This window comes from Vanacampus margaritifer, chromosome 9, assembly GCF_051991255.1.
Source record: "Vanacampus margaritifer isolate UIUO_Vmar chromosome 9, RoL_Vmar_1.0, whole genome shotgun sequence".
Lineage (NCBI taxonomy): Eukaryota > Metazoa > Chordata > Actinopteri > Syngnathiformes > Syngnathidae > Vanacampus > Vanacampus margaritifer.
The window spans coordinates 19439108-19464074 of record NC_135440.1 but is presented as its reverse complement, the minus strand read 5'-3'; the positions used below and the strand labels follow the sequence as shown (position 1 = coordinate 19464074).

The 24967-nt window shown below is 37.8% G+C and overlaps 2 protein-coding genes and 1 long non-coding RNA gene across 8 annotated transcripts in view; 1 reads left to right on the top strand and 2 right to left on the bottom strand.

The window, feature by feature from the left end:
- The window catches only part of agmo (alkylglycerol monooxygenase), a 41703-nt gene extending 40340 nt beyond the window's left edge, over positions 1-1363 (bottom strand). Inside the window, exons 1-2 of one of the 2 annotated variants that reach the window (XM_077576483.1) lie at positions 1272-1363; positions 117-245 (exon numbers count right to left, since the gene is read on the bottom strand). In XM_077576483.1, coding sequence (XP_077432609.1) covers positions 117-236 — 120 coding nt within the window. In that variant the 5' untranslated portion in view covers positions 237-245; positions 1272-1363. Of the gene's footprint in view, positions 1-116; positions 501-1271 lie in introns of those variants that run through there. The other variant, XR_013295396.1, reaches the window with a different exon arrangement.
- On the top strand, positions 133-8921 carry LOC144058179 (uncharacterized). The gene is made up of 3 exons (XR_013295397.1): positions 133-253; positions 5019-5113; positions 8860-8921. It is a non-coding gene; the product is annotated as an uncharacterized LOC144058179 (long non-coding RNA).
- Positions 4089-23331, bottom strand: meox2a (mesenchyme homeobox 2a). Of its 5 annotated transcripts, none has more exons than XM_077576487.1 (7): positions 23062-23331; positions 21213-21373; positions 15420-15525; positions 15185-15324; positions 13279-14343; positions 7165-7337; positions 4089-5228 (listed from the first exon to the last, which is right to left on the bottom strand). In XM_077576487.1, exons 5-7 carry the CDS (start codon positions 13829-13831, stop codon positions 5010-5012), a joined length of 945 nt encoding a protein of 314 aa, XP_077432613.1. In that variant the 5' UTR covers positions 13832-14343; positions 15185-15324; positions 15420-15525; positions 21213-21373; positions 23062-23331; the 3' UTR covers positions 4089-5009. The 5 variants fall into 5 exon arrangements, with proteins under 5 accessions (XP_077432613.1, XP_077432616.1, XP_077432615.1 ...); XM_077576490.1 differs by having other exon boundaries at positions 13279-14041; XM_077576489.1 differs by having other exon boundaries at positions 15185-15261.
- Between the last annotated feature and the right edge of the window lie 1636 nt (positions 23332-24967).

Below are 24967 nucleotides of genomic sequence, written 5' to 3'. Positions count from 1 at the left end.
GACAACATGTTTATTGAGTCGTCAACTTGTCTGTCGTTATTTTACTGGCGGGAAAACACACACACAAACATTTGAAAAGTTTCCATCTACCGTGCGATATTGTTTTTGTGACGCACCTGATGGATGTACGGGGGGACATCTTCAACCCTCTCGAAGGACGACTCGTTCGACGTCAGCAAGTACAACATGGACCGGAGCCTCAACGGTACCGAGTCGAGAAGCACACCGTCCGCCATGATGGCTACCTGCCCAGGTAACAACAAGAAGGACAAAAATGTATACGAAGGAAGAGGGTTTCACTCCCCCCGCGTCGACACTTTGCTCTGCTCTGTGCACTTTTCTTCTTGTTATTGTTTTCTTCCTGGGAGGCAAAGTAGGTCAACTGAGCAGGAGTCACACGCTCCCTCATAAATATGATGATCGCCATGATCTTTGGGTTAACGCCATCATTTAGAGGAGGGAATTTACATTTTGCAGAGGGGGGAGGATCTATCTCGCAGGGAAGGAAGTTACGGAAAAAAGTTTTATTTACAATTTGATATGGCCTTTCTTTCTTTCTAAACATTTTGACTCAAATAATTTTAATTACATCACACTAAAACAGGTGCGGTCTTTAATGAAGAACATTATACATTACATCATATAGGCCTACATTATTGAGTGTACATTTAAAATTTACTTTACTAAAATGTATTTATTTCTCATATAAAACGCAGTAACCAAATCATATTGTAAAAATGCATTTAAAAAAATATAAATTTACTATCGACTCTAAATAACAACATTAAAAACATTAAATTAAAATACTCTTCTACATATTGTGCAGAAAACTTTTTTTTTAACCTTCTCTTTACATACGAGCGTCTCAGTGATTCTCAAAATGTGGCTACCTCGCCAATTATGTGAGAATCACAGACTTACAGTTGAAACTTTTGCATGTACAGTTCAGTTTTAATAGACACGATTAAAAATAATAACCTATTTCATTGCAGGGTTTGTAACTAAATCATCTCAATCACATTTTAATCATACCGCGCTACAAACCAATTTTGAAAAAAAAAAAAACATTTTAGTAGATGACTGAAACAATTAGATGTGCTCTATTATTCACAGATGTGAGTATTTTTAAACTTTTTATTATTATTATTATTATTATTATTAAAAACACATTTAATTGCATTTCAATACAAAACAGTAGAAAACAAAATATCCTTAGCCAAAATTACATTTTAGGACACTTTTTTTTGTCACTGAAGCTTCAGTCACTTTACTTTGAGTGGTAACGTTCTGCTAACGCTGCTAACGTCCACGACGCACTCCCAGTTACTTCTTCACACACTGCTGACTTTAGCCAGCGTTCAAGCATATTATTTCCATCCTGCTCTTTCATCTGAGATGTTCTTTTGTCCCTTTATATGTCATCATCAACCACACAACAAAGCATGTAAGAGCAAAAACTGGGAAGGCCATGTATGTTATGAATAATGATTTTTTTTCCCTGAGGTCTATTTGAGGGAGGTGTTTATTCATCAGAAGTGGTTGCTTCTCATTTAGGAAATAGCAGAACAGAAACATTTTGCGTCTGTTAGAACTGCAGTGTAGAGTCCATGAAATGTGATTACTACACTTTACATCCATTTTTTTGTCTTCCTTATGTGGGTCTATATGAGGGAGGCATTTATTACGCTTAAGTGGTCGCTTGTACTCAAGGAAATAACAGAACAGAATCATTTCATGTCAGTTTATGAACTTTAGAATCTATTAACTAACATATTTTCAATTTCCCCTTTGAGGGGAGACATTTATTCATGTTAAAGTGAAGTCAACCTTAAACATTTCTTGACAATAATATGTCATATGTGACCTCACTAGTCGAAACATAACATTCTGATTAATATTACATATGTGGAATATGAGTTATGAAGCAAAATGCAGCAGTTTTTAATCCATCTCAGGGGGCGGCCATTTTGCCACTTGCTGTCGACTGAGGATGACATCAATGTTGTTCAGGGCTCAGGCAACAACCAATCAGAGCTCACCTGTTTTCTGAAGCTGTGCTTTAATTGGTTGTTACCTGAGACCTGCGCAACTGCGATGTCATCTTCAGTCGACAGCAAGTGGCAAAATGGCCGCCCCATGAGATGGATTCCACTAACACGATAATAACCAGAATACAATATTTAGTAGGGGTGGGAATCTTTGAATGTCTCACGATTCGATTCAGATTTTTGGGTCTGCGATTCGATTCAGAATCGATTTTTGATGAAGAAAGATTGTAATGATTTACTCCAGTCTGACTCGCTAATGCTAATTAGTGCGCTACTCGCGGCACTTTTATCACTCAAAAGAACGGCTCCACGCTGGAAAAAACAACTTTTGTTAGAAAAACTTGACCGTGACTTTTTCCTTCTACTCTCTAATGTAGCTAACAGTGGATTAGACCGCGTGGAACCACGCTGGCCCTCAGTGGCCAAACCAAGTACAGCATGAACAGCGCTCCAAATAAAGACACACACAGACAAAGGCAAGACAGTATAAAATAATTTAAATAAAATCGATTTTGGGACATTTAAAATTGATTCTGAATCGTACTAAATGAGGATCGATTTTTTTGGGCACACCCCTAATATTTAGACTAGTGGGGCTGCATAAGAACATACTATTGTTATATTTTGGGGGGTTGACTTCCCCTTTAAATGGTTGTTTGTTTTTATTAACAGCAATAATTCACATCATTGTTTGAACTGTAGAGATTATAACACTTACCACCCATTCTTTAAATTTTGCTTATTGGGGACGCCTATTTGAGGGAGGTGTTTTGTGGTCGCAGTCACTGTCTGAGGAAATCCAATCGTGCACAACAGTTAACCACAAGTGTAGTCGGTCAGTGTTTATTACAGCACAAGCCGACGACTGCGGGTACAACAAACATATAAGAATGCAGCTTATTTATTTACACATCACTGATCGTCACTGATCTGTCGTTTACTTGGCAATTTAAAGTTCTTCCAAAAATGAACAGAGAGGTGACAAATTAAAAATGACACAGGCCGCCATGTTAGCGTTTGGAGGTTTTGCGCTAAAAACAACCCAAATGACCAGAAAGTAACTTTTGCGGATTGCACGCTTTCGTCCAATAGTTGACGAGTGTGACAATGAATCAACACGCTGCTGTAGTCAGCAGACTCCTCAAGATGGCTCGTTTATCAGATTTCACACACAATCTTGTCATCTAGGCCTAACCTTTCCTCGTCATAATCTTATCCCTGAGTAGATCAGTCATCTACGTCAACTGACCAACCAATCAAATGTTCTCATTTGGTTACAATGATTTCTTTTTAAAAGAAACTCCAACTGTAATGGCAATTTTGCTCTATATGATTTATTTGGTTATTGCTGACATAACTATTAGACTCATTTAAAAAAAATAATTTCCAGTTTAATACATATTGTTATGTTGTTATGTGTTAAGAATGGCGGCGGCTCTCTGCCGAGAAATTCGAAAACTCCTATAAAGAAAGCAAGTTAAGCCTTGTAGCGTTCCTAACGAAGCAACATGCGATCGGACACATTCAAGAGTTTTGATCGTCCCTTTAGGAACGCTTACCTTGCTTTTTTGATAGGCATTTCACATACAAATAACATTTCTACAAAATGTATTAAACTGGAAATGAGTTTCGAAAAATGAATCTCATAGTTATGTTAGTAACAACCAAATAAATAATATAGAGAAAACTTGTCATTACAGTCGGAGTTCCTTTTAAGACTAAAAAAAGTAAGTAAAAAGTAAACAAGTCAGATTTTTTGGGAGTACTAGAATAGCCATCTTGTGGAGATAAAAAAGTTGCAATTGCACAGAAATAAAGTTGCATTTTTCGAAGAGTTCGGGATAATAAAAGTTAAAAAAAAATTTTAAGTCAGTTTATGAGACAATTACAATTTAAATTCTCACAAGAATGGAGTTTTCTTTGTACAAAAAATGTTTGTAAAATGTGTTGATAAAAATTATAGTTTATAATTTTTTTAACGAAAAGATAGTTTGTTGTTGTTTTTTATAAAAGTCCGAATTTCAATGTTGCGATCTTAATATCTTCAAAAAAAAAATTAGAGAGGGGGGTACATTTCCCCCAGTCAACGTTTTATATTTTTGAGTTATAATTGAATAAAAATAGTTGGTGTTTTTTCTTCAAGCAATAGAGCAGTAATATTGCAAGATTAAAGATGTATTTCTTAAAGCAAAAATGTTGTGGAATCTTGAAATTTTGGAGGGACAGATTTATGCGTACACATTTTTATTTTATTTGAAAAATTCATATGGTGAATGTTTTTCAATGGTGTCTTCCATACCTGAACAAAAGTCGCGTGGAATCGCATCACCGCACCTGTGGTTTTTCCGGTGACATTGCAACATACGTATGTCTGTAAGCTTTCAGGAGTCTTTCCTCTACTCTGACGTGGAACACGAATGAGCCTTGATGGTTATTTCCAGGAAGGATGTCAAACAGGTTAACTTTTTCACGAATCTGACGGCAGCCAAATCCAACAGTGCAAATCAAACATGGAATGTTTACATCAGTGTAGCCAAACGGTCACATTTCATTATTCTGAATACAGTGAACCCCCGCTATATCGTGCTTTATTGTTCGCACCCACGCAAGTACTGTATACAGGCAAGTCTGAATTTAGAGTTGGGCAGCGTTAGTGTAGTACCACGTTATGCCACAACTTGCTGGGCGGCAGCACTGAGTTTGACTGGAAGATGTAGCATAATTGCTAGCTCTGTTTTTATGTCTTGCTGCTTTGTGTGCTTTAAAATAAAAGCTGTTTTAAGGTTTATAATTACTGTAACAAGTAAAATATAGAGCTACAAGAGGAAAAGTTGTTGTTTTTTAAGTCTCAATCCAGTTTCTCTATATCATAGATGTTTACCTATCGTAGGGGAGTTTGGAACATTTCCCTCACGGTAAACGGGGGTTCACTGTACTTGTCATTTAATGATGTGGCCTTAATCATAACAGAGCGTGTTCGTCACTCTGGTCGCTGTCGTGACTGTCGTCATTGGCCAACGAGTCCGTGGAGTGGCGTAAGGCCGCCATGCCGGAGAAGTCAGAAGGTAACAACGTTCCTTTTTTCACGTTGACCAGTTCTTTCTCCCGCGCTGCTGCCCCCTGCTGGCCGCCTTTCACACGCTTCCACTTCATCCGCCGGTTCTGGAACCACACCTTTACCTACGTCACACATGAACAAACAGACAAAAATAATTTTTTATTGAAGTCAGATCATTAGATGGATTAGGTTGCTTTTTTTCCCAGATTAAAACGTCATATATTTTTCAAAGATAATTTTGTAGCTATGTGAATTTCTGGCGATATGAAATGTGATGTTTTTGAGGAATAAAGTAAAATTATTGCAAGAATAAACCGGTGTTCTTCTGAGAAAAAAAAATTCATAATCTTGCAAGAGTAAACGATATTTTTCTGAAAATTCTTCAAATTATGTGGATGAAGCTGCAGCTTTTTACAAGATATTTTTATATATATTTTAGAAGGGAAACATATATATTTTTTAAATATATACTTGGGAGGAAAAAAAGTCGTAATCATAATGGTCACAAAAAAAAAATCGAGAAAAAAATGCTATAACATTTATAACATGAATAAAGTCATTTTCTTACAAGAAAAAAGTATAATATAGTTTTGTATGGTTTTGAGAAAAAAATAACTAATATTACATGAATGGAATTGTAGTTTTTGTTGTTGTTGTTTTTTTAAGAAAAAGCATCGACAAGTGACAATAATAAAATTGTATTTATTCCGGATTAAAAGTATTAACATTAAGTGCATAAGTGCATAGTTTCATTTTTTTAAGACCTTAAGGTGTTTGTTTGTTTTTAAAGAGTCATAATATTATGCAAATGTTAAATTTTTATGGTATTTTCACAGATAAAAAGTCAAGGGCTCATTGTAAAAATAAATAAATAAAACGCCAGGGCTTTATGGCTTTATTTTCTCAATTGTCTTGGTCACATGCCTGAGGCTGTAAACATTTGTCTTGGACGCATGAAAATCACTCCAGATTCCTTTTGAGTCACGGGGCTTTTTCCGCATGAAGCCCCAGGTGCCTGGACACTTTCCAGACCCGACTCTCCTCCCTCCCTCCCTCCCGGGGGACCCCAGCGTCACCTCACGTGACCTCTCCACAGCTCCGCATCCACTCAATAATTAGCGCAGCTCAACAATTTTTTCCCCCTAATGGTATGATTTCACTGGGGGGGGGGGAGGATGAAATATGTGCTAAACAGTCCATCATTGTCTGCGCTCATCCAGCATGAAAGGTCATCTGACAGTGCACATTGTTGAACGTTATTGTGGGACTTTTTTTTATAAATATTAGTGATGTTGATTGGTACTACTCATCCACCACATCAGAGCAGTTTGGACGCCATTTTGTTAGCTTACACACGTGCAATGTTACATCTAAAATGCCCGATTTGGGGGGGCAAGTATACATTGTATGTGCCAACACGAGTCAAAACATGGTATTCCAATTTATAATGAAATCATGGAATAAAAATGTAATGGAATAAAACAAGAATGTACCCTTGAGTCAAGAACCCACCTAGCACACGGCGCTAGCAGCTAATGTGAGTGCATGGTGCCTTATACAATTTCAATCAATGACAGCGTAATTAATTGCTGATATTGTTGAGTCAGCTTTTTAGCATTACATTTGATTATAAAAAGTTGAATTAAAATTGTAAGATATTGCACTTTTAATTTAAAATATTTTTGATAAATGTATTAAAAAAAGTTACAATATATTACACTATTTAAATATATTTTTTAAACTTTTATTTGTTATTGTTTTATTTGTAATGTATTTATAATTTTAATTTTAAAAAAATAATTAAATATCCCACGATTATGTCATTTAAAAAAAAATCTTAAATGTAAAAAAAAAACAAAAAAACATTTCCTTCCACTTCTCAATGGAAAACATTTAGCCGTCTTTCACTTGAAGGAATCGCTAGTAACATCTGGAAGGCTACAGTACAGTACGTCCCACATCTGGAGCACAGTGGCTCCTAAAAAAATAAAAAATAAATGGAAATAAGAAAAGCGGGTATTTGCAGGTGCGGGAAAAAAAAACAAGCGGAGTACGTACTTGTCTCTCGGTGAGGTCGAGGTTGACGGCGATCTCATATCGGCGTAGTCGAGTCAGGTAGTTGTGGTGGGCGAACTCGGCTTCCAGCTCTCGGATTTGCTCCTTGGTGAAGGCCGTCCTCTCCTTGCGCGGTTTGCCGCTCAGCTCGCACTTCAGACTGCCATCCTGCGACTCTGTCGAATTATTACATTTATTTTGAGACTTTCTATAAGAGCCTCTGTTTGTTTTTTTAAATACACCACAGCATAACTCCAATCGGTACTTTCTCAGAAAATTCAAGTCACGGTCCATAAACAATACTGAATGTGGTAATCGTCAAAAAAAAAAAGGCTTAATGTGGGTTGCGTTTATTTTCATCACGACGTATGTTTTTACGTGCGTTTTAGGTCTTTGATCCGCATACAAAAGTAATTTTCAAACCCTTGAGTCATCTTATAGGATTCAATTTTAGTTCTGTTTAATTGTTAGCCTTATAATTGAATGAAAATACATATGTGCCCCCTTTTCCTGGATAAGCCATGATTGTTTTGGTGTCTTTTTCTGGAAATACTTGGGAAAGTTTTTCATAGCTCGTTTTTTGCAAAGGTACATTAGTCAAAGGTCAATCATGGAGATCTCTTTTACTGCCACACGTTATTCAAAAAAACAACCTTGACAGTGCCAGCCGATTTCGAGCATTTTAACGACATAATTACGGTGGGTACCACATGAAAGATCACGTTCCATTCTTTCATTAGAAAAAAAAAGTATGTTTCTACCTTATTCCGTTCTTTAGTAATCACCATTTGAAAATAGGTCATTTGCGTGACATTAAGCGAAAATTGAAAAAAATAAGGAGAAAACCAGCTTTTTGTGAAAAGATACATTTTCTGCACAACAGCGACTTTGACACTAATATTTTTTTGTTTCGCGACGCTCTGTGAATTAGATCAAATGTGACAAAGGCTTTGATCATTCACGTCATCCTTGAAAACGTTCTATTTCATCAAATTCCTCATGTTTTCAGTGTAATTCCAAACTACCGGGAGCCCATTGAAAAGATGCTGCCATCTGCTGGGGAAAAAAAAAACGTAGTAAACGTCAATTAACGTTTTTGGCGGCATTCATTTGGATTTTAGTATACGTCATTAAACGTTTTTGGCAGTAAAGAACTAGCCGGTGGGTTAGCATCCCGGACTCTTAGCCTGCTGGTTAGCGCACTTGGGTATCAACCCCGCTGGGGACGATGGTACTGTTGGTTTGAGCCGGGTCAAACCATGCTGGGTGATACATGCATGTCAAGGTAAAATTAGTTCCAAGTTTCTTGTGTGACAAAACATGCTAAACTAAAATTGTACGAACAATGAATGAATGCTAATGTAACGGCAGCAACGCTACTGTATCACCCTCAAATACTTTGAAAATTAACATTATACTATATTTCAATATACACAACATAGTTTTTTTTTAAAATGGCTTGTCCTGCCAGAAATTTTAAATTGTATTTTTCTACATAACAGCACATTTATTTATATTAACCTTTTTTCAGTACAATTGTTTTTCTGTATAAATTTTTTTATTTTAATAAATAAATTCTGATAAGATCAGATAAAATTGCAATTCATTTTATGTATTTTAAAGGAAAATACTATAATGGAATATATCGTTATCATGATATAAAATGACCTATTTCAGGATATGAAATTGTGTCTACAGAGATTATTTTTTTTCTGGAGTGATGGGGAAAACAAGGATTTAATGAGGACATTGCAATCTATCACGCAACACGTGCTAACGCCGTGGGCCAAAGTGTAAATGGGCCCCGAGAGCCGGGAGCCAGATTCCCCAACGGTGCTAAGCCCAACGTCTTCACCTCGGAGACCTCCGGAAAGAGGAGCTCCCTCTCTAACGTCCACTTTGTGTTTTCCAAATCGGGCTTCTCACTCACTCTCTCTCTTTGGTGGTAAACACTGCATGAACGTGCAATAAAGTCAATAGTTCAAAAAGAAGCGAGAACCTTTTTTTTTTTTAAACACAGCAATTACAGCAACTCCACAACAAAATAGGAACAATACGAGGGAAAACACCCAGACACTCAAAAAAAAAGTGTTTTTCTTATTCTAAGAACGGAAAAAAGCTTTCCTCGAGTGATATTACGAGACTGAAGGCCCATCCAAAATGTTTTCCGAAAGCGTCTTCGGGATGAAAAACAAAATAGAGTGGAGCATAAGTTCTTTTCCACTTGGGAAATTACACAAATGGAATTCATCCCGCTCACCATTTAAAAAATCCTAAATCTGCCATTCATGTTTTGAACCTTCCTAATAGTGCCACAAATGTAGTTTTACGTTACTATGTTACCATTCTGTAGTGGCATTTAGACACACACAAAAATGGGGGGCGAATTATACCAAATTGTGAACTCATCATCATTCATTTGTACATTTATCATCAATAGTTAACTCTAATTCTATTGTAATATTTTAAGTTGTTATTACATTACAATATTAATAAATATTATATTGTTACTATATATTTTATATTATTTGTTAAATTTCTAATCAATAATAGCCAATGGGGCGCATGTATTTAAGTTACTAATGTATGCTGTGGTCAGATAATACAAAAAAATAATGTCTCTCACCTTTTTGTTGCCTTTTCTATGATTTTTTTCCCCCCCAGTCTCTTTTTTTATTGCTGGTTTTTGAGGTTCCAGATGGTGAAACCGGAGCAGGCCTCTATCTGATATTTAGACAGCTGATTGAGTCAGCAGGCTACGTGCTAATCAGTGTGCTAACTGGAGTTATGGGGGGGGGGGGATTTTAGCAGGGTGGGGAGGGGGTGGGGTCAAAGATCAGCTTGCAAATCATTTCAGGAAACAGGAGGTGTGTATGTGCTGATTGTCTAATATTTGGAAAATGTGGACGTGAGGTGGTGAGGAGCGCTGTCATCTGGTAAAATAGAGATAGATGTTGACAGAAAATATTTTTTTGCCTTAAACATCCCCTTGTGACATTTTGTGTAAATATGTGGGATGTTGTTTCAGGTTTATTTTGTCAGCATTACATTAGAGTAACAATACATTGAGTTGCTTTTCTTTGATTAGCCATCCTTGCTATGTTTTTTTTAGGGAAAAAAAGTTGTTAGGGGCTACTTTTTTCGCAATGTAAAACATTTGTAGCGATGAAATGTCATTTTTAACCCCAAAAAAGTTGCTCACTTCTCCTTGATAAGCCATCCGTTATTGTCAATTTTGTAACAAAGAAATAGCATATGAAGCTAGCTAAGCTAGCTAGCTAAAAATAGTGATGATACATTCACAACATTTAGATATAAATGACTTGCTTTCCTTGATAAGCCATCCTTGACAAACAAGAACTTGCAAGTGAGACTTTTGTTTTATATAGCCTTATATACTGTATAAGTCACAATATACACTAGTTTCTTTTTCCTCGATAAGCCATCCTTGTTATTGAATTTTCCCCAAAAACAATGTGTAAGACTTTCTATAAAGTGTGACTTTTTGCCACCCAATGTAAATTAACCTAAAGCAAAGTTAGCCCTTTTTCCTTAATAAGCCATCCTTGTTATTGTCAATTTTGTAACAAAGAAATAGCATATGAAGCTAATAGCTAAAAATAGTGATGATACATTTACAACATTTAGATATAAATTACTTGCTTTCCTTGATAAGCCATCCTTGACAAACATGAACTTGCAAGTGAGACTTTTGTTTTATATAGCCTTATATATACAATATACACTAGTTTCTTTTTCCTCGATAAGCCATCCTTGTTATTGAGTCTTCCCCGAAAACAATGTGTAAGACTTTCTATTAAGTGTGACTTTTTGCCACCCAATGTAAATTAACCTAAAGCAAAGTTCGCCCTTTTTTCCTTAATAAGCCATCCTTGTTATTGTGCCTTTTCTGGGAAAATGTAACAACAAAAGCCAACTTGCAAAGTGAAACCGCAAGTGAGACATTTCAAGTTTATTTCATTAGCCTTACAACATCTATAAATCCCATTTTCCTTGATTAGCCATACTTGTCATCGCGCCTTTTGCGGAAAAATGTCACTTTTACCAACGATAACAATAAAAATGCTAATCAAAAATAACTAAACCCTTTCTGCTGATGGAGTAAGTTGAGTTGTGGTGTAGGTGAGGAAAACAAACCAAAACAAACGGCCTGTGTAAACAGAGGAGGCCTTAAAAGGGGCAGCGTGGCGAAAAGCGAGATCACATTGCCGGCGACGGCGTTGGTGATGGATGGCGGCGATGAGGGCAGGTGGGAAAAGATCCCGTAGGTCAACGGGGACGCCTGCAAAAGCCCTGCAAGACCAATGTGTGTGCGTGTGTATATCATGCACCGTCATGTGTTTTATATGGAAGCTCACGCTCAGCTCATTTGAGGGGTCACAAGTGTCCCGATACATCTTCGCCGAAACGGGAAGATAAATACAGCTGACCGCTCACTGGAATCGAGGGCACATTTTTACATTTTTGTGTGTTCCAATATGGAAAATGTGAGAAATGTCTCATTTAGGGTTGGGTTAGTTTGACAAGTTTTTTGTTAATCAATGTTGATGAAGGCCTTTTTTATTTATGTGGACGAATAAATAATGAACTATTCAGTATTGCCATTCATTTAAAGTGTAAATTTTACGGCAAATTTGGGTCTTTAATCCTAATTTCTACTGATTGGAAGAAATTTGGAAATCTTGTTTTAAAGATTTAAAGTTCCCAGAGAACTTTATTAATAAAGTATTGAAATATCCTATCCTATGTATAAACAAACCTATAAAAACATGTTTCATATATGTCCTCATTTGTTTTCATATCAAATAAATTATTTTGATGCAAATTCAAAAATAATATTAACAATATCCCTATAGCAGTACTTACAATTAGTTAGGCCACCTGCATGTGAATAATTTTTGTTAATTATGTAAGATTATAAAAAAACATAAATATATTCTACTCAAAACTTTGAATCTCCTATTTCTCAATTAGCCATTTTTGTTAATGTCATTCACAAAAAAGCATCTAAAATGTATATTCATATATCTATAAAATGTAACTTTGAACAAAAAAGTTGCTTGGTTTTCCATTATATTCATCCTTGTTATGTGTTTTCTAGAAAAAAAAAAGATTAGGTTGTGATTTTTATTTTTTTTTTCAAAATAAAATGACCTGAAGAATTAATTTGGATTAAAGATGAAACATCTTCAACAAACAATTAAAAATTAAAAAGATTAGCTCTCCTGTTATTCTGCTTTTCCCAGAAAAAAAATCTAAAAATAAAAAAAGTGTGATTTTTTTTTTTTTTTTAACAAAAGGAAATATGTACATACACCTATATAAATGTAAGTACTAAATTAAGGAAGCACTGATAATTTTCCTGGATAAGCCAACCTTATTATGTCTTATGTGATTTTTTAAAATACAAAATAAAGTACATATGTAATTATGTACTTTTTACTTAGTTACTTACTTTACTAAAAAAAATATTGCTTTGTTGCTATAAGCCATCCTTCTAATTGTTTTTTTTTCTGAAAAAAATGTGAACTAGCAAGTTCATTGTTTCAGTTTTAAGCCTAATATTGGAGTCACAATAAACACAATACCCCTTTTTCCTCGATTAGCCATCCTTGCTATATGTCTTTCCTTTCTGTCTTTTATTTTTGAAAAGCAATATTCTATTGAACCAGCCACACACCACACCATTTTATGTGGCCCACTAAAACAGAACAAACAATTGCTAGCTTCATGTTTCTTGCTTAACTGATTTGTTCATTTTGGAAGAAAATCTGTACCAAACTGCTAACATTTGAAAAAAATTTTTTTTTTTTTTATACCACATTTCTTTTTAACATGAAATGATTCTGCCTACTTATATATATGATTGGTGCCATTTTCTTATGTCATGTGATTTCCAAATTAAAGTCAAAACTAATATATAACAGTTAATAACTCATAACTAAATCATAACTACGCTTTGGCCTGTGATGAAAAATGACATACATGTGGAAATGTAAATTTACATTAAATGATTTTTTTTTTTTAACACACACACACACACACACACACACACATTACATACAAAGAATTGCATTGAAATGTGCATATTTGTACCTGAGCTGTCACTTTTCCTCTTTCCGTTCCTCTTTTCCGCCTCTGCCGGTGACAGCGTGGGCCTGCCAAACTCCGAGGCGGCTCCAGTGGGGGTGCTGCTGCCGCCCAGGCCGGGTGTGCTGGCGCCCATGGTGGGCCCGCCGGCGTGAGCCAAGTCCTGGGGCGCGGACCTCCCGTCGTGGGACAGGTGGGAGTGCGGGTGGCAAAGGTTGGCCCTCGCACCCCCGCCCCCGGGTGACATCTGCGGGATGTGCCAGGCGGCGGCCGTGTGGTGCTGACTATGTGGCGCCGGGTGGTGTCCGCGGTGGTGGTGCAGGTGTTGCTGCGGGTGGTGATGGGGGTGGTACAAGCCGTCGTCAGGCGCATAGTTGGAGATGATGCAAGTGGACGGCGAGGATGTCGAGGACGAGGACGAGGAGGAGGCCAGGTCGGGGTAGGAGACGTGGTCCGAGCGTCCGTGCAGGGTGAGCGGGGACGGGGCGAAGGCGGCCGGGTGCAGACCCTGAGCCGGGGCGTGGGGGCTCCGCAGGCAGCCGAAAAGCGTGTGATCCATGGCAAACGCTCCTAAAGAGACCGGCAACGCATATCCAAGAGCTCCAAAAAGTTCCAAAAGAAGAGAGGGGCGGCGTCCTTTCCTGGGGTAATCCGCTTGGTCGCCGGGCCGGAGCGGGATAAACCGAGCCGAGTGGAGCCTCTCGGGTGTCAGGGGGAAGCGTGGAGGCTGGGAGGAGGTCCCGGGGAAGTCAGGGAGCCTGGCGAGGGGCTGTTATAAATAGGGTGTAACGTGAGAGGGAGGCCGGCTCACCGAGGGACGGCGTGCATGCGAAAGGAACGCCGCCATAAATCTGCTGGGAGCCTCAAGGAAACGGAGGACTTTTTTTAGGGAGCGAGGGCCCTCTTCAAACTGCTTGCTTTGGTTCACGGTTATTATGCTGAAGGTCAACACCTTCTGCAGGTGTGCTCAACCAGGTGAAAATCGACACTTTCAAATTCAGCTCCTCAACATGACATTTGGGAGGCTTGTCTGGCATGCGTCGACCCCTAAAAAGTCTCAAGAAGCCATGCCTGAAAATGCACAGGAAGTCAGCCATTTTGGTTCAAGCCATTTTAGCATCATATTGTGTTTTGAAAATGTAGCCAGTTTTACTTAGCCACATGAAACTTGGAAGGCTTTGTATTGTCTGCCATTTTTATTTGAAGCAGACATTTTATGGTCTTGTTAGTCCTGGGATCCTGTGCCTATCTTGAAAAGCCCCTTTCTTAGGTAGTAGGCCTGTTTATCATGCACAGACTCACAAAAAAAGTCTCAAGAGTCCAGCCTGAAAATGCATAGGAAGTCAGCCATTTTGGTTCGAAGCAGCCATTTTAGGGTCATTTTGATCAGTTTCCATGAATCTTTCAAATGTTTTGAAAATTTAGCTCCTGTAGCCTGTTTTACTTAGCAACACAAAACTTGTTAGAATTGTATATTATGACTAGACCCACAAAAAAAAAAAATGTCTCAAAAAGCTTTATCGGAAAACATACAGGCGGCAGCCATTTTGCTAATTTTGGTGAATTCCAAGGATCCTTTGGAAAAGTTCAATTAGTGACATGAAATTTGGTCGACTTGTCTATAATGGGTAATCCCCCATAAAAGTCTTAAGAAGCCATATGTGAAAACGTACAGAAAGTCAGCCATTTTGGTGTGAAGCCATTTCTAGAGGTCCTTCAAAGATGAACTTGTCTAAGAGATTTTGTCTAATTGCTACCAAATTGGAATAATAATAAAGGATGCATTTCCAGGGATCCCCTTGGAATGTTTAGAAAATTTAGCCACTGAAGCCAGTTTCACTTAGCAGTGTAAAATTTAGTAGGCTTGTCTGTCATGATTAGGCCGACAAAAAAAGATTCAAGAAAGCCATACCTGAAAACGTGCAGCAGGTCAGCAACTTTGGTCTGAAGCAGATATTTTGTGAAAAGTTTCACCATTTCCATGCGTTCCTTCAAAAATAAACTTGCGCTTGAGATTTTGTCCAGCTGCTCCCAAATTTGAAACCACATAAACTAGACAGATGAATGACACGAAATGACCAAAATATTGACTTTTGACATTTGCATGTGGGCTGGTGAGGTATGCGTGACGGGGGACGAGGCGTCACCTGTGACTGAAGACGATCATTGTCGTCATTCTAGTTGCTTCCTCTGAAGCACCCTTCACATGAGTGGGCTCCATTTCCTGTTGGGCAAACGCCAAGCAAGACATCTCTGTTGACAAACACAGGAAAAGTTTTATTACATTAAAGAAATCAACAAGACACGTCAAGCCACTCCAGCTTTAGAAAATACATTTAAAATTATATCCTTTAATATCATTATATACTCTCTGTTAATTTAGTTAATTGGTTTTATAATAGGTCTCAAGCGGATAATAATGATATATATTTATTTTTAAAATTTTAATTAATGTTAAAAGACAGTTGCTATTTCATTAGTTACACCTGTTCGATCTAATAAGAATAAATGGCCAAAATTTACAAAGATAATAATGCTCAGTCAGTGTTTATGTACATATTAATGTATGTTTATTTGTGCAGTTGCTACGCAATACAATGTTTTGGTTCGCTTAATTAGGAACTGGAGAGGGTCAAAATATTAGAAACAGTTGAGTTACTCTAACCATAATAATAAACATACAATTGTGAAATCAATAGCTCAACATGTCATCATTATATTTGTAAATGCCTAACTAATGTGAAGTTTTGAGTTCTTTTGGTCGTCACGGTGACTGAAAATGTCTGCACACTCCGGGCTGGACAGAAGTGGGGAGGGGCAAGCGGGTGGGCCACGCCGAGAGGAAATTAATTCCTCTTTGAGAGAGAAAATGACTTTAGCAGAAGGCCACGGCTGGAACACTGCCATCGTCCTGGACGGAAGATGAAGAGGAAGAAGGCGCCTCAGGTGGCGCCTTTTCAGTGTATAGTTAAAACATTTCTCTATAGTCTCTATATAACTTTTTCCTTGTAAAAAAAAAAAAAAAATCTTGTAAAATTAAAATGTATCATCTTTATATTTTAAGAATAATTTAAAAAAAATTCACTACAAGGTAAATTTCCCCATTATCATTTAAAATGTTTTTTTCTTGTAAAACTGATCACGTTTATGCTTTTTTTATTCATTAAAATGTAAACTTCATTCCAGCTATTTTTTCCCATTAACATTTAGTCTCTTCACGTAAAACTAAAAAAAAAACAATGTAAAATAAAAAATGTTTTTATTAAAACATTTTCACTACATTTTCAACTTTTTCAAGATTTTCTTACACATTAAAACTTCAACTTTCACTAACATATGTATTTACTTTGTTACAGGGTAAAATTCACTAAAATGTCAACTTTTCCTCTTAACCTTATTTTTTCACTAACATTCATACTTCTTTATCAGGAAAATCATTAATTCACAACATACCATTAATAAAAACTAAAGTAAAATTCCACTAAAAAGTAAACGTTTTCTCTTTTTTCCAATAACATTATACTTGTGGGAGTGAGTGTCAAACTCCTGCAGTGTTTGTCTTACAAATGGAGGCTATTAGCAGGTTAGCGAGTGCTGTGCACTGGAACAGGTTTCACACACACACACACACACACTAACACACTAACACACGTGTTTCCAATGGTACCACTGGTGGCCTGTGGCGAGGTCCATTCGGTTTGAACCCCATTTTGTTCTCCTTCTGAGCTCCAGCTGTGTGAATTTATTATGTGTGTCAGCTCGGCTCCATGTTTGGCTTTATTTTTCAAAAAAAAAACAAAAAAAAACTGTGAAACGCCGCAATATGACTATTATTCGTTCATGCCCCATCTATATTACAAATATTTAAGATAGCATTTAGTTGTTGTTCTCACGGAGCAGATAGAATATATGTATTTGCATAATGTGAGTATTGTATGTTCTGTTTGTATGTACTGCTACTCTGAAATGTATTTTTATTTTTTTCAATTATATGGTCTCTCTATGCCGTGAATTTTAACCTACCGCGGGGAAAGGAGGCAAATCCAGGTCCAGAAACTGATCCGGAAACTCTGCCACGGTTTGGCTTTAGCCCCAGGTGCTAGCTAGATAGCTAGCTCCCTAACATGTAAACGAGCACCATGGGAGCTAGCTAGGGAGCTAGCTAGCTAGTACCTGGGGCTAAAGCCAAACTGTGGCAGGGTTTTTCCTTTCTGGACCTGGATTTGCCTCCTCTGCCCGTGGGAGGCTCGAGAGCGTAACCCCCACGTAGTCACCATGGGATCTAGCTAGGGAGCTAGCTAGCTAGTACCTGGGGCTAAAGCCAAACTGTGGCAGGGTTTTTCCTTTGTGTTTGTTCATAATTTGTTGGTCTTTGAACACACTTGCACCTATTTAGTGATGTCATGCTCTATTAAAAGGACTCTGGCTGCGTCCTGGCGTGATTTTTTTTTTCCTCCACCCGCCTCACCGTCTCAAGGCGTCGTGCAGACGTTTGGTGTGATGCTGTGCAGAGGCCCTCACCGCACCTCAAACAACCTCGGGGTCACCACACTAAAACCTCCATTTAAATCCGGACGAGCCCGCAACCGCCAAAACCACAAGGGAACGGGCGCCCGGGACTCCGCGGGTACCGGGGGCACCGGTTTACCGCCAGTCGCACACACGTGTCGCCGAGCCCGTTTCCGGCCAGACTAAATTTGTCCACGCCTTTCCAAGCTCACGCCAGGTGGGGAAACACTTCACACGTCCTAATATGGATGAAGTGAACCAGGTCAGCTTTCATGTGGCCGAGCGGACCCACCCGTCAGCGCCACACATCCTATTGGGACCACTTTCGTCGCCGTAATGCATCAGTACAGTGTACTGTGTCCCTCCGGAGGTCCACTAAGCTAAACCATTCGGGGGAGTGAAGTCACCGTTTTAGGATTTAACGGCTTCATTTGCTTTTTAAACTTCCTCTGCTTTGTGGAAGGTTCCAGAAAAGCTGCTAATATGCCCATGCAGGGACTGTTCTAAAGACTTACAAATTTAAATGCCATAAAAAAAAAATCCACCATGACATCCAGTCACTTTGTTATTAACTTGTACTCATTGTTAACCAACAAACCGCCAACCGCCCAACTAAACACCCAACTAACAAAGTAGCTAACAGTTTAACCAGCAACCACGAGAATAATAAACTTGTTGTTGTTTGACTTTTGGCTTAGTCCCTTTAAGTCTAACAAGGCAAATAACTTACAATTTACTAACTAACCAATCAACCAATTAACAAATTAGCCAACCAAAATGACAACTAACTAAACAACCCACAGTACAGCTACAATACCAACCGACCAACAAACCACTTTTATACTCACCAGTCAACCTAATTAGTTTAATGAGCTAAGTGATTAAGTAATTTAGCAAATAACAGAATAACAACTAATAAACTAGCTAATTAACAAATGATCCTACTAGCAGTTTAACCCACAACCACACAACTAACTAACAAGTTATCCTACTAGCAGTTTAACCAACAACCACCCAACTAACTGGCAAATTATCCTACTAGCAGTTTAACCCACAACCACCCAACTAACAGTTTAGCCAACACTAAACTAAATAACTAACTAACTAACTAACAGTTAAGCATGTGACCACCCAAATGCCAAATACCAAAAGAACAGCCTACTAACTAACTGATTGAAAAACCAACCGACCAACTAGCCAACTAAGCAATTAATCAGCCAACAAACCACCCAAATGACAAACTGTCTAATTGGCTGACCAGCCAATAACATTTCCAATCAACCAACAAACTAAACATCATCTAAGTCAGCAACTAACTAACTAACCAAACAAACAAACAAACAAATAATTAAGCCACCTCCATAATTTCAGTAACAACCCAACCACAGATGTTGCACAGGTGTCAAGTTGATATCCACAGGTGGCTTAACTTAAGGTCAGAGCCACTACTTCCCCCCCCCCCCCCCCCTCTTGTGGTAGCTGGTCTGCCTCTGATAAAGCTAGATATACATTGCATGCTTATCACGCTTATAAGCAGATTAACTGTGATGACATCATCGTCGCACACGCCGTCTAGACAACCACAAAACACCTGGATTGAGGAATTTGACGCTCATTTCACCTCATCTAGTGACAATCAACTGTTCTTTTTCAAGTTTTTAACTGTCCACCAAACAGCTGCTTCTTTTTGTGAAGTGGCTTGAGTTCACTGCCACCATTGAGCGCTCGTATCACACATTTTTGCTCGCAAGTCAAAGCAAAAAAAGAAAAAGAAAGAAGGAAATTTGTAGGTGATTTGGAGCTCAAGACAAGCACTGTACATAATGTACATACACTTCATTACCAGTTTTTTTTCATTACAGCTTTAATGCAGAACTATCTTTAATTTTGAAAAACATTACCCAAAAAATATTACATTTCCAATTAATTCAAGTTACAAATTCAAATCTTATGTCAAAGTACTCCACTGTGGAACAGAAAAGGAAACCCAAACTACTGCTTCAAAGTTGGAAGCATACAATTGCCTTCTCCAGCCATTGATCAATTAATTGATTGATTGAGGCATCTGTCAATGCATGGCCATTAAATCCATTTTTAAAGCAATGTTTTCCCATCCATATTCCTTCCACGCCCACTAGTCAGCCCCGTTTGCGATGCAAAAATGTTTGCTTGACATTTATCCGCCTACAAATAAACAGTACCACACCCCAGTGGGCCGGGGGTTCAAGGGTTATTGTTGCTCGGTGTCAGTCAGATTTAGCTCGCGGACGCCCCCCACCCCCGACTGCATATTTTTCACAGCCCCCCCCCCCCCCCCTCAGGGGACAGCTTCTTGCTCTGCTGTCTCCTGTCGTTCCCAAGCATTTCCCCCTCCCTAGACGGGCTGCGGTCCAGAACAATTCCACGTCGTTGCCCAATTAGGAGAGTCCTTTTAAAAAAAGAGACGGGTTTGTAGCTGTGTGGACGTGACGCATGGCCCAGACAATGGGAGGATATAGACGCATAAAAACCTGTAGTCGTCATGACAACAAGGGTTAAATAGGGCACCTAACAGTATGCTTTGAAGTGCAACTTTAAGTGACCCCAAAAATGTAACAATTTGGAGCAAAAATCGAAAGAAATCGTCAGAATTTAGCGCGACGTAAACAAAACTTGCATTCTAAGCAGAACACAATCTGAATTGGAAAATTACTCATCAACAATATGTGTATACTATTTGTTTATTTTATCATAAAGATCATAACGCCAAGTTGTAGGACATATATACAAATAACTGAAAAATAAGATATGTGAAATTATTCACCCCCTTTTCTCTCAGTGCAGCCAACTGACTCCAGAAGTTCCCGGATCATTTCTGTATTATCCAGTGTGTATGACTGGTGATGTTAATTATAGTCCACCTGTGTGTAATCTAGTCTCAGTATAAATGCACCTGCTCTGTGATGGTCTGGTTTATGGAGCTCTTTTGCAAGAAAGAATGGGCAAACATTTCTCTCGCTAGATGTGCAGGTTTGCAGCTATAATCTCAGCAAATGGTGGCTCTACAATGCATTGACTCAGGGGGTGAACACTTTTGCATATCCTACTTAAATTTCATTCCACTTCACAATTAAGCCCTTCTTGGTGTTGATTCGTAACAAGAAAAATCAAATTTAATGTATAAGTTTGAAGCCTGAAATGTGGAAAGAGGTAAAAAAAAAAAAAAAAGTTCAAAGGGGGCTAATACTTTTGCAAGGCACTGTATATTGTAGTTTTTGTAAAGTGGGGATGTTTGTATGATAGTGGTAGTATTAAGAGGCGGAAAGCCTAGCTACCAAAGGATTTCTATGGCCTGTGTCACCACATCTGCGGAAGTCGTACTCTCAACTCGCCCGCTGTCGCCGTGGCAACCGCGCAGAAAAACGGGTATGTTGGGAGGGTCTGTTTGTTACCGTGGAAGAGGAGGCGGTTTGGACGGGATGGGCCACGTTCAGTTCCAGGGCTTTCCAGAACCTCCCAGGGGCTTCATTAAAACAAAAGGAGGAGGAGGAGGTGGGGGGGGGGGGGACTTCCTGTTGGAAACGATGCACGCCGACAGTGACCCAGAAGGAACCTGAGTGGGCAGAAAGCTGCAGTCACGCTCAGGGGGAAAAAAGCATCCAGGCGGCCATTACTTATTCTACATCAGTGGTTCGCTCACTTTTTACATCAAGTACCACTTTAAAAAGTACTTAGCTCTCCAAGTACCACCATCATGACTAACATTAAAATAAAGTACCGTAGTATGTAGTTCATCCAAAATGAGGCAGAGGTTTTATTCCTAAAATAAATATATTGAATTATTGGAAACCACTATTGAACATTAACACTGCGCTTAAATAGATCATTTTAACTTGAGCTGAAAAAAAAAAAACTCTCTTAAAAGATTACATCTAAATGTATTGTATTTAAAAGTTAAATACAACTGAACTGTACTTGCAGTGATTCTTTCGCAAACGACACTTTTGAGAATCACGGGACAATATGTAAAATAAAATAAAATAAAAATCCACCACAATAAATATTAAAAAAAATTTTTTTTATCATTTTATCCCCACAAACGTTCTTAGCCCATTTCAACTTAAACACACTTAAACTTATTAAAAGACACTTTTTAATAGCATTCCTTCGAGCCTCTCTTGCTGTCAAGAAATGGGAGACAATCGTATAACAGGAAAAGAAGACTATTTTGCTCGCACTGTTGTCCTAAAACACCAAAATGTTCAACCAAATCCTATTATTTCATGTCCGCTAGACATAATGGTAAATGTAATAGAGGGGCTAATAGAAATTAGCATACCTGGTACGCTAATTATGAAACTTCAAACAACTGCTACTTAAACACGCATACAAGCATAGAATATAACAAAAGAGATTCAAACATTGAATAGTTCAACACCTTCAGAACCTGAATAGTTATTTTCTTTGGTCCTTCCTCGGGTCTCCTGACGTCCTCACGGCTCTGACTGGGTTCTGAAGTGTTCGGTTTAGGTGAACGGTATGGGATTTTCTAATAGGTTTTAGGTGAACTAATGAATACACACTCACACGCACATGCACATACACACACTCACCCACATACAAAATAAAAAATAAAAATAAATTAATAATAATCATTTTTAAAAAAGAGAGCAATGATGATGACATGTCAAATCGGTAAAATTACCGAATGAACAATACTGAGCTCTCCAGAAAAAAAAAAAAGAATAGTTCAACACCAAAATATTTAAACCTGTCCATATTCTTTAAGTCTGCTAGCTTAATGCTAACACATGATTGGAGACGTCAAAAAATTGAAAATCGATTCAAATCAAAAACCAGATTTCACAAAACTCCGACTTTCCTTGTACCGCAGCGCCAACCACCTCACATTTAATCTTTTTTTTTTTTTTCCAGAATAAAGTGCTCATAGTTTGTCTCCAAATGACGTGACATGAAGTCTTCATAAACATTCTCCTTGAAAGCCATAATGTTGTAAACAAGGTTTGGCTTTGGACAACAGTACCACTTCATTCCCATTACTTCATTCCCATTCCTTCCTGTCTCCCACAACTTTTAACTGTCTGAGCTACGGCCCAATTGTAATAATAAGTGCAGCATAATAAGAAAAGCGGCATTGTACCCCCCCCCCCCCCTTTCCATTGTTTTTGACTGCTTCCGAGCTGTAAATTGTCAGCGACTTGACTTTTCTTCCACCTACAGTCTATTCTCCGATTTATTTGTTGCTCAAAATAGAGAAGAAAAAGAGTAAGGAAGCGGCACCTGGAGCTTGACAGGCGCATTAGTGATGTTCATCATACAGCAGGAAACAATAGAGATTCCTGAACCCCGAGTGGGAAAGATCCCACACACTTTTCCGTAAGAACAGCGAGTGGACGTCTCAATTTGTCTCAGTCTACCATGTCCTCCTGACAAAAAAATGACAAGGAATCAGACAGAAAATGACACAAGTGGGAGTAGGAGAATTTGGGAATTATCTAGCAAACATCTGCAAGACGGAAGTAAAGTGAACCCCCACGACATCGCAGTTCATCAACCACATTTTTTATTTATTTATTTTTGCACTGATTTTATATGATTGTCACTAAGGAATATTCCAAAAAAAAAAAAAAGTGCCTTTCAAAAAATAGAAATGCGTTTAGTGTGGGCGGGAGGTTTAAAATTATATGAAAAATACGTTTTTGTGGCGGATTTTCAACTATCGCAAGGAATTGACAAGCAATCATATGGAAAAAGACAAGTGGGAGTCGGAGAATTTTGGAATTCTCTGGCAAACATCTGCATTTTTTTCGGGAGTGTAAAATCCCCTACTGTTGCGCAAACACACGTTTGGGAAATGGAAGTACAAATAAAAAAAATCATAGTGGGAGATGTTGGCTTCATTAGCTGCAATCATCTTGCTCTGAATACATAAATAACACTTTGTGACTCGAATATCGTGTTGCTAATTGGCTTCACATTTGCACATTTGTTTGTATAGGTTAGAAGTTATACACACGCGCGCACAAACAAGCACGCACACACACACAGCTGCTGTAGATTTTTGTCCTTCAACACCTTTTGGGGAAATTAGCCCTAAATTCTTCCATAGCTGAAAGTTGCACATTTAGATGTGTTAATAATAGCAGACTAAACCACATAACAATGGATTTAAATCAAAAATAGGTATTTTTGCTGTCATATTTTTTTTAACTTAACTTTAATTTTATACTTTTTAAAATTATTATTATGAATGTTTTTTTCCTTTACATTTCACATTTGTATTTAAAGTAAATAGGGTTGCCTAAATAAGACTTTAAAAATCAGTGCTTCTCAATCGTTTGTTGTTACATAATGAAGAAATAAGAAAGGAAATTTAATATTTTGCGTACCCCCCAGCCCCCAACACTTCCCTGCAACTATAAATAGTATCATTTGTCTATAAAATTGTTCTGTGACGATGAGCGCGACACTGCCACCTACTGTAGTGGAGGTGAAATGACACTTTATTATAGTATGGTTAAAACAACAACAAAAACAAAAACTAATTTTTGAATACCCTTGATTTTATGAGCTTTTTAAATATATTGCCATCACTTTGGTTTTAAATCTTGGAGTTTTAATTAATTATGTTCCTTTCAAACAGTCGTTGCTTATTATTAGGAAAAAAAAATAAAACAAAAAACATTAGCCTTGTATAGTAAATTGTAATGTTTTACCATATACCTTATACAGTATTTGATAAAGAATGGCAACTGTTACTAATAAATTCAAAAGTTCTTATCAGTAAAATAAATATAAGTTGTGTATAAGTTTTTTTATGTTGATCCCACATTTCTACACATTAGGTTAAGTAGGGAACAACAATGTAAATGTTAGTGTGGAAGACACATGTTTGATTTGTTTTTACTTCCGACCACTAGGGGGCAATGTGTTTTTGTTTGCTTACCTGAGCCATGGGCAGGTGGCCAAATAGTACTTAATTGAGGTTCCACTAGCGGACAGGTGTTACTGATTGGTAGGCAAAACAATTTTTCGTTTATGTTGTTACTTTGATAGTTGTCACTTTGTGAATTAAGAATAAAATGTCAACCATCATTTTAAATGAAAAGAAAATTCCATTGTTTTTTTTACGCCTTTTATTTTTTATTTTTTTACAAGAAGTCAAAATTCAGCAAACAGTCAGTAG

Coding starts and splice junctions, on each gene's coding strand:
- meox2a (XM_077576487.1), bottom strand. CDS start 13,831: ATGGATCACACGCTTTTCGGCTGCCTGCGGAGCCCCCACGCCCCGGCT. Junction 7,338..13,278: donor GAGGAAAAGTGACAGCTCAG/GTACAAATATGC, acceptor ATAATTCGACAG/AGTCGCAGGATGGCAGTCTG. Junction 5,229..7,164: donor TCGACCTCACCGAGAGACAA/GTACGTACTCCG, acceptor TGTGTGACGTAG/GTAAAGGTGTGGTTCCAGAA.